Here is a 14,956-nt window from a genome sequence, read left to right as displayed (position 1 = left end):
CTTGCTCTCAGTATACTTTTTAAAAAGCCAGCCATAACTCCAATATAATAATCACTATCCAATAGCTGTAAATATAAAAAGGCAGGTCGGCATTGCCTCCATCCCCCTATCCTTAATGGAGGCAAGATCCATCTGGATCTTTCTTTAGCATACAATTTGCAAAATAAAATCACATGAATAGTATTTTGTTGGGAGAGAACGTCACAAGGACAATGACATAGTTCTCTGGACCAACCCTTCATCTCTGGGTAGCTAATTAGTCGGTGAAAGGTCCCAAACCTAAAATGAGTTAAAACATACCTATCATACCCTCCTAAACAATGTAAAAGATATGGTTGGATATCATATGTTATTACAATCAATTGGTGTTGGACGACCGCAGATTTATTTGTCTCCATTGCAAGTCTGATTGTCTCAAGGTGGGTCATGCAGATTACTTTCAATACTTCCTACAAATAGAGTTCAATGTCTCTGGGGAAGTTTAATAATCTGGATGCCCGGGATCATGCATAATGATTTTTACATATTTTAACCAAGTAATCTTAGTAGCATGATACAGCTTCATTGAATCCTTTATTATTTCTTTATTTAGGCCTGTGCTACTGGAGGTACAAATTCTGTGCCAGAGTAACACTGGTTGTACCTTAATAACATCTGAAATATATGGAATCCCCAGCTAACTATGGCAATTAAAAACAGGGGAACTAGCAGGTACAGCTAAAATAAATCTTAAAAAGGCATTTTCAACATACTGAATGGGGGAGGAATCATAAAAACCCCAAACTGCCGCCCCAAAGGGAGCTATACTCACACATTTCGCCTGGTAAATTTTAAGAAGAATTTTTGGGGGCTTTTTACCCATTTTATCTGAGAAATTGACAACAGCCACAGTCGACTTCATGAAGAGAAGACTCTTGACCACCTGACCCTAGGAACGAGTGCGATTAAACAAAACACCCAAATACGTAAACGTATTAGTGGAGTCTACCCTACTTCCCCCAACTTGGTGGCTCTTGCATTTTTGTCTCCCCCGCCTGCAGATCATAACAAAAGTTTTCTTGGCATTGAGCTTTAACCCTAATTTATTCATAAAACCAGTATAAAAAGCAAGAGCTTTTTGTAGGCCTATCTGCGCACGTGCCATGAGCACTGCGTCATCTGCATAGAGAAGGGAGACTATTGGGCGTTTGTTGACATACATGGGTCCCTTGCCTTAGTCACCAACTCCTGTTGCAAAGCGTTGGTATAAAGAGTGAACAGGAATGGTGCCAAGACGCATCCTTTTCTTACCCCCCTCTCTACTTTAAATAACGCAGTACACTCCCCTTTGGTTCCATATCAAAATGTTTTATTCACATAGTGATTCCTTTACGTTACTTTAAATGTACTAACAACATTATTACTGCTTGTTTTCTAGGTTAAATATGACTTTTTGTATGAAACGCACTATGTGTGCTGTTTAGAAGAATGGACCAGTCCTGTTCATCAACGAATATATTCCACCTTCATTCTCGTTATACTATTCCTACTTCCTCTCACTCTGATGCTTCTGCTGTACAGTAAAATTGGTTTTGAACTTTGGATTAAGAAACGAGTAGGCGATGCATCTGTGCTTCAGGCAATTCATGGGAAGGAAATGTCAAAAATATCAAGGTTAGTAAATTTTTCGAAAATTTCGGTATATGTTTGACATGTTGCTAAGTACTTCTTAAAATTAAGTTCTTTACCTGTAACTTACCTTCTGATAATCGTGAGATCTATATAACCTTGTTTTGCCACGAATGGAGAAAATATTTTGTATTGATGTGAGCATATTTATGTGTTGGTTCTCTTTATTATATTTGGTGTCAAGTTCGTATTCTTATAATACACTATTTGTGTGGTAGTTTCACGCAATAATGCTTATTCTCAAATAGAATATAAAGGTACATTTGCTTAGTAACAGCAGCAACACCGAGGGTGAAACAAGACAAATACAACATGGTAAGCTAGTTAAGCGACCACTAAAAAGCAAAACAGTATTTAAAATCTGGTTTTTCATGTTTTCTGTTTATCGCTACTTATTTTGAATAATTCTTTATATCCATTATCGGTCATACCATAGTTATAGTTTACTGATGTTCGAGTGAGTGATAGCATTGCACAGTCTGCTATCAAGGGGCGATTTATAGTGCATAATTTAAGCCTGAGCTTGAGAAAATGAACCATTGTTAAAGAGTGTGAGAAGTTGGCGTGGCATATGCTGGTCACTAGTTATAGTGGCCACCTTGCACCCAGTCCAATTCGACTCTTGGTAGATAGGTTTAAGACAACCTTTTAAAGAAAGCTATACTAGTGGTGGCTGTGGACAGCAGCCTTCAGGCTAAGTCTCAGAGGAATGTAAAGCAGCTTGTTTTACCTTATAATCTCTTGAATTACCAAATGAAAGGACACCACACAGGTATATATATAAAATATATATGTATTTATTTCTAGACACACTCTACTAATCTCTTTATGAGATTAGAAGTCAGGAACATATGCAAATATCAACGTTTCACAATAAGTTAAGCACAAATATGGCTGGGGCCCTAGGGGCTTACCAGACCATATACTAAAAAAGAGGTTTAGGAAAGTTGCCTTGCAAGGGGACAAGGTCTAGGCCTGTAGAATCGCTGGAGCTTCACTAATCCACCCAAGGCAGGTAAGTAAAGGACCCACGGGAGACGCGTGCAGTATGAGAACACGGCCGCGGGTTCCCTATTGATTTCAATGGAGCAAGTCGCGGTTGGATTTTTAAAGTTTTAGGGTACTTCTAGAGAGTCTACAAGCAAGCCACTTACAAGGTAAGTAGTTCGAGGGCCAACACCCACAGGAGCACCGGAGTGCACGAGTTACCTCACCCAGGGAAGCCGGGTACATAGGTGTCTTGTGGTGTCGGGTCGCGTTGTCGTTTTCAATGGGAGCCGAAGAAGTTTTGCTGCTTGTGAAGACTGGAGAAGTGTCCGGTGGAATCTAAGGCTGGATTCAAGATGAAGAAGACCTGAAAGCAGAAGGGACAGTGTTCACAGTCACTTACCAGTGACCCGGGGCCAGGAAGATGGATGCCCACGGATGTTGGGTGATTTCAGGTGATCAAGGGTGTTTTTACTCTTCAGCCACGAGGTCCAGGAGGCGTCGACAACAACCTGGAGCTGGATTTGGAGTGTCCCACAAAGTCTGCAGCTTACTGAGGTGTCGGCAACCGGATTGGAGCCAACACGCCTTGGCAACAGCAAGTCTCGTGGAAATTGAAGAAAGTCAGCGGTGCAGACCAGCAAGATCTGAGGGACTCACCCAGCGACGGTCAGGGCAGGCCTGGAGCAATCAGGGGAGCTCTTCGGTTTGATGAGAAAGTCTTCAGGGGACCCACAAGCCAGCTGGCAAGGGATTATGAAGACGCCTTATGAGGATTCGCTTCACAGGAGCCCACAGTCACTCGGGACGAGATAGGCCGCTGATTTTCAAGGAAAATCCTGCTGGAGGCTTGAACCATACGTGGTCCAATGCACAAGTTCGTAGAACGTCGTGAATGGGTTGCACTTGACAATAGTGCACAGTACCCAGGTATTGCTGTTCCTCGTCACTTGTGGGGTCAACTCGCCTCAGCTCTGCTGGGGACTCACAATGGCCGTCGAGAAGTCAGGAAATCCACTTCCGGGACTGCAGGGACTTCGGATTCCAGCGGGAGCGCAAAAGTTTGCAACCGTTGATTCAAGTTTTTGGTGCCTGCCAAGCAGGGGAGTCACTCCTTGACTCCAAGGGAGATTCTTCAGTCTTCCAAAGGTAGTGGAACATCGAAGGTCCAGGATTCTTCTTGTAGAGCGTCGTCCAGGGATATCTAACTTGCAATGGCAAGGGTTCCCTAACTTATACTAAAGGAAAGGGAGGGACTAGCTCTATGACCACTCCTCTGGGAGGGTCAGGGGAGTGGGTGGTTACACCCATTTCCCTTGGTCCAGTTTTGCGCCAGAGCAGTGGCAGGTAGCCCCTGAACCGGTTTGAGCTGGCATATGCACAGAGGAACCTACTGCTCCCCCAGTGCAGGACTTCAAAGCACTCTAGGAGTGCACCCACCCAGCCCCAATACACTAAATCCTGTCTGGAAGGTGGTTACACCTCCCTGTGACAGGATGCCTATTGTTGGGCCTCCTCCATTGCGAGTTTCAGTCAGCAGCAGGAGGGCAGCCCAGTGTCTGTGCTGGTGGCATATATTTTGTGATGCCAGGGCTCTTTCAGATTTCTACCGTGTTTCGACAGTAGGTACATGTCTTCCCCTCTAGAAGGGTGGGATCGTACTCCCACACCAGTTACTGGTGTGGGGGTATGATTCCAAGCTGTTTGACACCAAACACGACATGTTTTGATGCAGTCATTCCAAAGTTAGCATTTACCACTAGGTTATAATGCACTTAAGAGTATATGGTTTAACCGCATCCACAAACAGCCACAGAGAATAGACTCTGCCAGCTGCAGAGGAGCCCTGCTCATGCAGAGGCACCCCCTCACATTGTAAACCAAGCACCCTGCCCTCAGGATTATAGGGCCTGCCTTAGGGGTGACTGATAGGTTTAAATGTGTGTGTATGGTGAGATATAGGAACCTATACCTCAGTGAGGAGTGCTAACACTACCTCACCCAGGCTGCAGTAGCAGGCCTGTGGTGTCAGATTTAGTCTGCTTCCCAGGGGTGGCATAATACATGCTTCAGCCCCTGGTAGGCCTGTGAAGTACCTATGCCCTTGGTACCTAAGGTACCATATACTAGGGGCTCATAAGGTACCACAGTATCCAATCACTAGTGCATCTAATATGCACTCCAAGTCATTTAAGGGAGTAAGCAGATAGGCTGGAGTCCTGGATAGCAGGATCCCAGCCAGACTAGTCAAAAACCATCAAACCACCAGAAAAAAAGTGGGGGCAACCATGCAGTCATATTCCACCCTCCTACAAAGAGCATGCTCTTGCTGCGCCTGATGTGTGCTCTGTTAGACTGTGCCTAGCAGGCGCTTTGTTTCTTATAGCATCCTTCAAATGTTCATTCCATCTGCAAATGGCGTTCCATGTTCAGTTGTTCTGGTTACTGACCTGGCCGCTCCTAATGCCATTCAGTAATGGAATCACGGAAAGAGAGGTCACTTGAGGATAGGCTCTCATTTCGGATTTGTAATTCTACAATATACTACTTAGAAACTTACCGGCATCTTATGGATTACTTCATTCCATACAACAATTATTTGGCAACAGAATGGTTTAATCTGGGTGCTTATATTTTCCTCATTCCGGAACCCACCTCATTCCGACATGACTGCCAAAGCTTTTTTCTTCCTGGAGGCAGTTCTTCTGATGACTAGTTCTTCCGACGCCTGGGGGGTGTCATGTTGCCTGTCAGTGGCAGAGCAGAGCCACCAATCAATTTTGCTACAGCGGCTCATGTGGCGAGCAGCACACAGTATACGTGACCACAATTATCGTATTCTGAGTGGAGTTAGGTCAATGGATCAGTTCTGTTACATTCCTGCCTGATTTGAGGCGGGGCTAGGTTTGCTAGATTCTGTTTGTGCCTGATTGAAAGCAAGGTGGAGCCACTCACCGCTCTTGTCTTGAGTACATTGGCTCATTGGAATATTTGTACATGTCAGTGCTGCAATGGTTTGGGGAATTATTCAATTTTTGGAGAATTTTGCGATTCGCAATTCTCCCAATTCATGGGTGTGAGTTGTCAGTGAAGTTACTTATTCGTTTCAAGAGAGCATCTGTGACAACTTTGTTCACAACCTACTTGGATATTTCTCTTACAACGCCACATATTACATTCTGCTACAGTTTGTATGTTGCCTCACCAAGACTTTATTAGTAATTTTGTGTTTTTGTTTAAATTTCTCTAATTGAGTACTTTATTGGTCTTTTAAGTGTACAATATGTCTGGAGGAAGTAATTCACACTAACAACCTCCACGATTTTTAGATGGTCCTGGTGAAACCAATTTAGGATGGAAGCACTAGCTAGTTTTAAGTATTCAAGAACTATTTAGTGGCAATAGATGGAGTTGAGTACAGTTCTGCCAGAAAACAAGCTATTTTATATGGTTGTTTGGGTACTGAAGTGCAAAAAGTTTTTGACAACTTACCTAAAATTCCGGCTCCTTGTGGAGAAGCTGGGGATGCATGAAATGTATTTATTGAGGCTGAGAAAAGACTAGAGAAACAATTTACTTCTGAGTCGAATGTTGTTTTATTCCACGAAACAAAGTTGTGATTAAAGTATTGAATAATACGTTTCTAGTCTTCACATTTTGGCTAGTTCCTGTTGCTTTGAGAATGCTGCTGATCCATACTTAAGAAATCAAATAGTGCTTAATTATCATTCTGAAAAAGTACAGGAACATTTACTGTATTGTACTAATCCTACTCCAGAGCAAACTGTCAAAATAGCTCAAGGCGTAGAACGTTCTGTTCTCTCTGTCGAAGCACTAGCCAATGCATCCATCATGCCTAATAATCTCAATAGTACCAGTGTGAATGCAGTAAGGAATGTTTAGAATAATAAATTCAGCAAATCTAATGTTTGTTACAGATGTGGCTCATACAATCATTTAGGTGATAATCTGGTTTGCCCTGCCATGGGTAAATAATGTACAAAATGTAGGAAAATAAGCCATTTCATGAAAGTTTGTAAAACTTCTAGTGCTAGTGCTGTTAGAGTAAATTGTGTACCTGAAGTCACTCAACACTATACACCTGATGATGGGGAGTGTGTCAACACCGTTACTATTTTGAGGTTGGAGGCAAAATCTTCTCATGTTGTTACATCTCCCTTGGTTGATTGTGATACTGGCAGTATTGCAAAGGAAAATTGACCTTTTTGCAAAGTAAGTTTACAGATCATGGTGGACTCGGGTACATCCATAACCATGTTATCTGAAGAAACATTTGAACCATACTGGAGTAATAAATTACATGAAACTCCTGACATCAAGGCCGTTAGTGTATGGGGAGTCTGACATTTTTACCAGGGGGTATTTTGTTGATGTTTTAGAGGTCTCTGGGAGGTCTATCTCTGCTAAAATATATGTAGCAGTTAACAGTTGTGACATTGTGGGTTTTATAGATCAAGGGAGACTAGGTATAGTTTTGAGGCCAGGCACTAGCATTCTGGTCATGCTTGTAGAAGATCATACTAGTGAAATAGATAACATTTTGCTGAAATATCCTACCATGTTCTCTGACTCTATTGGTACTGTTAAAGATTTTGAGCATGTAATAATTTTGAAGCCAGGTACCTTGGCCGTCAAACATAAAGTCAGAGACGTTCCCCTATCTATTGCAAATGAATTGAGGCAGCATTTAGATTAGTTATGTGCAGCAAAAATATTTAAACCTGTCAATGCTGCAGAGTGGGTCAGTGCTGTAAAAAATATGGTAAAATCCGTTTTAGTGTGGATTTACGCTCCTTAAACAAAAACGTTTCAGGGGATTGCAATCCACTTCCAAAAAGAAATTAATTCATTTCCACTTTGGAGGGGGCAAAAAAAAGTCTTGCTTAAAAAAGAATCGCAATCTCTTTGCACTTTCATTATGCCTTTCAGAGCTTTCAAGTGCTTATGCTTGCCATTTGGTCTTGCATCTACGGCAAGCGTGTTTCAAAAATTATTGTTTGCACTATTCAAGGATGTACATTGCGTTTTAGCTTTTCAGGATGACATAATCAATTTTGCTAATGATATTTTATAACACAACCGCAATCTGGACCAAGTTTTGATTATTCTATCAAATCATGGTATGGCTGTTTCAAAAGACTAGTGCAATTTTTTGAAAGATAATGTAGAATATTTAGGTCACCACTTTACTGCTCAAGGCATCAAACCCAAGGAAGATCTTATCAAAGCTTTTTAAAGAAGCACCTGTACCTTGTAATAAGGAAGAACTGCTATCCTTTTTGGGGTGATTATTATGCCAGATTTGTTTGTGGTTATGCTAATCTCATGGAACCACTTAAAAAAATGTTGAGGAAAACAGAAAGATTTTGTTGGGGTACGGTTGAACGGAATGTTTTTCAGGAGATAAAAGATATTCTATCTAAGGTGCCTGCATTGAAATCATATGTGAGTGGTCACAGGTGTATTATAACAGTGGATGCCAGTGCTGTAGGTTCGGGTGCTGTCTTATGTCAGAAAATAGGTTCTTCTGAAACTACTGTTGCTTTCACTTCCAGAGTCTTATCTTCAAATGAAAGAAAATACAGTGCCGTAGAGAGGGCTTGTGCGTGGACGATAACTAAATTTAAAACTTATATTTGGGGCACATCTTTCACATTATGTACAGACCACAAACCTCTTATGTATTTGATAGGTGATAAAGGATCTTCATGTGCTTCTTCAAGACTCATCAGAATCTTATCTAAATTACAAGAATAAAACTTTGATTTTATGTATATACCAGGAAACGCCAACTGCAGAGCTGATTGTCTATCGAGGTTACCTGTTCCACAGGAAGGAAACTTGGAAGTAGACATGTTTGAAGATTAATGTTTTGTGGTGAGCATGGACATTGTACAGCTGTGTGAGGGTACTATCACTGAAACAGAATGGGACACTGCTTGGAAGACTGATTCGATTTTGAAGGATGTTAAAAGCGTGGTTCAATAGGGTTGGCCTCCCATGAACAATTTCAAAGGGAAATTATTTTCATTCTGTCAGTTAGCTGGTCAGCTTACTGTGGAAAACAATATTCTCATGAGAGCTGAAATAATTGTGGTACCCACTTCTTTAAGACCTAAGATTTTAGAGTTAGCCCATAATGGTCATTTAGAAGCTACCTCCACCAAGAAAACCATAAGATGCTATTTTTAGTGGCCTTACATGGATTTTGATGTAGATACATTTGTAAATAATTGTCAAGAATGTATCTTATTTAACAAACATTGGAAGACACAAGATACCCCTTCAGTTACCACGCCATTACCTCAAGTTCCCTGGCCTAAAGTTTCTCTTGACTTAGCTGACACCATCATGACACTACCTTGTAATAGCAGGTAGGTAGTTGTCATAATAGATTATTTTTTAGTGGGTATATTATGATTTTATGCGAGAAACATCCACTCAAGAAGTCATTACAGTTTTAAACAAAGTTTTTGCTTTAGAACGTTACCCAAAGATGTTAATCATGGATAATGGTGTACAACTTATGTCAGAAACTATGTTTCTTTTTTTTAAAGATAAAGGTTTTAAGCACTACAATGTCCCTCTGTATTCGCCTTGTTCCTACGGTGCAGTTGAGAGGGTTAATAGACTCCTCAAGGAGGGGATTTAAACTGCTCTCACATGCAGCAAGGATGTTGCTAAGTTTGTCCAAGACAAAGTTTGGGCTTACCATAAAACTCCTCATAGCATTACTGGTGTCTCGCCATTTTGCTTATTGCGAAGTAGACAAGCTCGTACCGGTTTGTGCCATGTGTGCTTAAAATATAGATCACAAAGTATTTTCGGGGAGGTTGTGGATCTTAAAGGTATTAAAACTAAAGTCCAAAAATCACAAATGAAAACAAAAGCATTTCATGATAACAAAAACAATATTTGTACTGATGCTGTCGAGGTCGTGTCATGATTTATGTTGAAGAATATGAGACCTAGGAAATCTAAAGTACAGTTCAATTTTCATAGGCCTGTTAAGGTTACCAAAGTTGCTCGTTCCTCAGCTCTTCTGGAAGATGGGCGATGGTGGGCTATTAAGAATCTAGTTTTGTTGAGTGAGTTTCAAAGTACGGTTGTAAGAAATAATTTGCAACAACATCACAAAACGTGATTTATTTTTGCCATCTGTAGATCCTATTTTCAATAATAATGATGGTAATTACTCAGACATCCAGTATTTCGAACCTGATAAATTGGATAATAAGCAAACCAGGGCAGAGCATTCCATCATCATTCAAGGAAATTAAGGGATTGTCAATGATACTAATGGTGATGAGAGGTCGTTGAATTTCAACAAAAATGTAATAACTAAATGTGGTAGAATTTAAAAAAAAACCTTTGTCTTTGCAATAATTGACTGTATGTTATGCATATTTTTTAAAGGGGAGTTGTCTTGTATTCTGCATTGTTGAAGAACATGCTTTTGCTGTGCCAGGCGCATGCTCTGTTAGATGCGTGCCTAAGGGGCACTTTGTTTCTTATTGCATCCTTTGAATGTTCAGTGCATCCTGCAAATGGCGTTCCATGTTCCATCACTCTCATTACTGACCTTGCCGCTCCTAACACCATTCAGTAATGGAATCACGGAGATGGATGTCCCTGGAGGATGGGCTCTCCTATCGGATTTGTAATTCTACAATAAACTACTTGGAAACTTACCAGCATCTTGTGGATCACTTCATTCCATACAACAACTATATTTTCAGTTTGTAACAAATCTTTAAATATATTGGTAAATCATTCCATGACTTCTTTTTTATATTCTACAAATATATGAAGCAATGTCCCCACTTTCTGGTTTGAAAATGTCTTTAAATTAACTTTGGACGCACACTAAGACGTTCATAGAATATAGGTTGTTCTTAATATAACAATGAGTGTCCAATACACTTTCCCTTATATAATATAAACATTTATTTCCTCAAGCCAACCTATTGTAGTTTACATTTAGGACTAATCCATTGGCCCGCTAGTGTGAATGTATGATGTTACTACGCATACATTTACAACGTGGTACTTTACATCACGTTTGTTACAATGCAAGTGTTACAGTGACTGGCACTGGACTTAGGAATAGTATGATTTACTATTTTAACTCCAGTCTGCATACAGTAGGGAAGGTGTTGGAATAGTAAATCATACTATTCGTTAGGTTAGAGCACCATCGAGCGCAAGTCATTGTAATGACTTGCGTTGTAATGCCTGCGATGTAAAGGTATTGCGATGCAATGCCCGCGTTGTGAAGGATGTTTCCCGCTAGTTCAGTGCTGTTTCTTCTGACACATACTTCCCTTCCATAAAATATTTTGTTTTGTGTGAACTCATAGAAATAACTAGGACATAAAAAAGTACCTGAATTAAAGAAGTACTGTAATGGAGAAACTGCCAAAAATAACACCCTCCGCACATGCCTCTGGCTCTTTAATCTCTTCATTTACAGCTCTGTAAGTGGCAGACATTTTACCTAGTAGGTCTATTAGAATATTTTATGGAGATAGCACCATGCAAGTCACCACAAAAATTACAAACTTTCACAAACAGTTAATAGGTATGGCTCTAACAAGCGAGGAAAACATCACTAGAGTACAAGGGGAGCAAGTTTGGTGAACACTGATAATCGACTAAAACTTTGGAGATGTATTTCCAGTGTGCACATCAGAGGATGAGAATTCCAACATCCTATTTTTGGTTCCATTTCCAGCACCTATTTCCTCTCCCGTTTGATTCTTACCTCAACTTAGATAGCTACTTTGAAGTTAAAATCTCTGCTATCAATGCAGCTATACAATTTGAGGCACGTAGGAAACACTAGTCTCAAGTGAAGTAAGACATGCCCCAAAACACTTCATGGGGTGAAAGCATCTCCATCCTTTCAATTTTCTTTGACTGTGCTAAATATTTCTAAAACCTACTTTGTACGTAGTTTAAAATAAACTATATTAGTTTTTAATCTGATTTCTTGAAATATTTGAAGTGCTACATTTGATCTGGTGTTCTACAATTTGAGGCTAAACCATTGATAAAGTGTATGGAGAATATATATATTTTTTGTTCTACCCAAATCCACTTTATATTTACTTCTCATTTTGCTTCATATATGCAGCCTATCTGATAGAGACTTCTAGCTGCAGATTCCTTACCTATGAATTTCCCCAAGTGTCCGGCTGGATCCGGAAGATTTTCCATGAGCAGTAACCCTGCGTGCCAGTAGGTGGCATCAGTCAGCTCCACGTGGCACTGTCAGCTTTTGAAGTGATGTCCACATCACTTATATAGGTGCCACCTTGGCACACTGACATCCGTTCTTTTCTTTCCGTGCCAACCAGAGCTGATCCGAGAAAAGAGTTACCCTCTGTCAGTTTTTGACAGAATTTTTGGGACATTTTGTCTACTTTTTTTAGGTTTTTTTCCTCCTTGCGTTTCTGAGATGTCATTGAGGAAAACAGGTTTCAAACCCTGTGGCGCCTCTCACTGCGCCATGTCAGTAAAGGACATGCACCTAATTTTTTTATGATGTGTGAAGCACAACAAATGACTCCAAGTCATAGTCAGATTGCCGGGCCGTGGCCGGAAAGCTGTGAGGAAGCAGTCCCTGAAGCTGCTAGCGGCCTGGCATGCAACTCTGCTGAAGTCATGGTCCCAGTCAAGAGGAAGGTCCTGGGACCATTCCAGGAGTTCGAAGTCTAATTCGTCCCATTGGAATTGATCGGGCCATTCAGGTAAAAAGCACAAAAAACAGAAGAATTCAAAGCGCACTCCGACTGCTCCTTGTTCGTCGGCCCATGCAACGTAGGAACATCCGCTTTCGAGGCCTGGCTCCCTGGAACCTGCACCTGAGCCCACTCCATGCCTCCCCAGTTTCCTGGGAGCCTGAGTGATCTCCACTGAAATTAAAAAGTTTTATGAGGCCATGAGTCTCATGTTTGAGCAGCCCAACTCCTCAGGTGCGCCTTCAGAACCCATAGGGCCTGGTTCTGTGTCGGAGGCTTCGGCCCGGCTCTTGGGTCCTGACCAATACCGGTCATGTCATCCTAACCTTCCCTGGTTCCTCAGGTCTCGATGCCGACGCTCCTAGTGCCACTGATGCCCATCAGCTGTGCCATCCCCATTGTAATGCCAAATTTGGCATGGAGCTGGAGCCTGGTCAACCGACTCTGATTCTGGCCCAGACAGGACCCCTGTGTCTTAGGTTTGAGCTTAATCCCTATTCTGAAGGGCTAGCCCTTGGGGAGGAATGGGATGGGTCAGTGGACCCTTTAGAATGGCAGTCTTATGATCAGGCTATAGACTTGTGTGAGGCACTGGGTGATATCAGGGGACTGGATACATCTCCAGATACCGGCATGCTTTTCACCCCTCCCCTGGCTACAGAATAGGAAACTACTTATGCAATGGTAGTGCAGAAGGTGGTTGAGGTCCTCAACCTTCAGTTGCCTGTAGTGGCAGTCAAGACCAACATCTTGACAGAGTTGCGCATACGGAAGTCTCCTATTCAGAACCCTTACTCCCGTTTAATGAAGCCCTTACTGAAGACCTTTTGGGGACCTGGTCCAAACCCCACACAGGGCCTCTAGTCACTAGGACGATTGCCCGCAGCCACCACTCCACTCCAGGGTACCCATATTTCTTCATCCAACGCCCTACCCCAGAGAGCTTGGTGGTTCATGCCTTCACTTCACATGGCACGTTCCCTGCTTCTCCCCCAGATAGGGAATCCAAGATGTTGGACAGCTTGGGAAAGAAAATGTTTTCCTCCACCATCCTTGCATTGTGGCCACTGAACACTGCATGTTTATTGGAATGCTACTCCCACAAGCTCTGGGACACAGTTGCTCAAGTGTTACCACAGGTCCCGTAAGAGGACGGGGCCACTCTCTTCCAAGCAGCGACAGACGGGAGAGACACAGCAATTTTCACTATACACTGTGGATCAGACACAACCCACTCACTGGGCAGTGGTTTCATTGACAGTGGTCCTCCGATGCCACACCTGGCTGAGAATGTCTGAATTTTCAGGGGATGACCGAGTTTCCCTCATGGATATGCCCTAGCAATGGCACCCGTCTCTTCAGAGAAAAGACAAACTCGGTACTGAAGTGCTTTAAGGACTCACAGGCTATGGCCATGTCCTTGAGACTTTTAGCTGCCCCTGATAACCTCCAGTCTGCTTTTTGATCCTTTCCTAGCTACAAAATAGGCTTTCAACCACATCAATACCCTTCCTGCCACCGAGCCACGCATGCCTCCCAGCCTCTGCATGGACAAAGGTGTAGTATTCACAGGCCCCGTGGGTCAGGTATCTGGTGGTCTGGTCCATCCATTGCCCTTCTAGCAGCTATAGCCTCCTAACCTCCTGATCTTGCCTTTCAAGATCATGGTGACCAGTTGGTGGCAGGATGCACCATCACCTACACCACCTGCAGTCCATTACATTGGGCAGGTGGGTTTTGCAGAGTGTCCAAAGGGGCTACCCCCTCCCCTTTAAGACTACCCCTCCCTCCATGCCACTATCCTATGACCAGATGATGGAGGGTCACTTGTCCCTGCTTCGTTGGAGAGGTCAGGGCTCTCTTGGCCAAGGGAGCCATAGCGAGAATTCCGGTGCGAGAGGTACACTGTGGTTAATATTCCTGTGACTTTCTGGTTTTCAAAAAGGACAAGGGCCTTCCTTCTATCCTAGATCGTTGAGCCTTTAACTACTTCCACAAAAAATAGAAGTTCAAGATGCTTACATTGGCTCCGGTCTTGTCTGCCCTGGAATCAGGAGACCGGATGGTAGCGTTGGACTTGCAGGAAGCCTATTTTCACATCCCTCTCTGCCTGTACATCGGCATGATCTGTGGTTTACGGTAGGCAATAATCATTTTCAGTTCATTGTGCTCCCTTTTGGATTTAGCAGTTCCCCATGGGTGTTTCCAAGGTTATGGTGGTAGTCACATATCGTCTGCAGAGGGCAGGGGTGCCAGTCTTCCCCTACCTTGACGATTGGCTGCTGAAGGTTGCTCGCCCCATGCAGTCGTCTCTTATCTCCAGTTCACCTGCATTTGCTGGTGTTCACTATCAATATGCTGAAGTCACACCTGACTCCCTCTCAGATGCTTACTTTTATCAGAGCTGCTCTGGACACAGTGCAGTTATGGGTTTATCCTCCCAAGCGGTGAGTCCAGGATATTCAGGCTATGATACTGATGCTTCAGACTCTGTCCTGGGTTTCGATGAGACTGACTCTGAGGCTGCTGGGCCTCAT

At 42.6% G+C, this 14,956-nt stretch overlaps 1 protein-coding gene across 1 annotated transcript in view; it reads left to right on the top strand.

Moving 5' to 3' along the window:
* The window catches only part of QRFPR (pyroglutamylated RFamide peptide receptor), a 633,745-nt gene that overhangs the window by 393,760 nt on the left and 225,029 nt on the right, over positions 1-14,956 (top strand). Inside the window, exon 4 of the mRNA XM_085641574.1 lies at positions 1,418-1,653. Within this exon, the coding sequence (XP_085497700.1) occupies positions 1,418-1,653 (236 nt within the window). The remainder of the gene's footprint in view (positions 1-1,417; positions 1,654-14,956) is intronic.

This window comes from Triturus cristatus, chromosome 2_2 (genome assembly GCF_964204655.1).
Source record: "Triturus cristatus chromosome 2_2, aTriCri1.1, whole genome shotgun sequence".
NCBI classification, from domain to species: domain Eukaryota; kingdom Metazoa; phylum Chordata; class Amphibia; order Caudata; family Salamandridae; genus Triturus; species Triturus cristatus.
The sequence above is the reverse complement of the archived record's forward strand: the minus strand, read 5'-3'. Positions and strand labels throughout refer to the sequence as shown.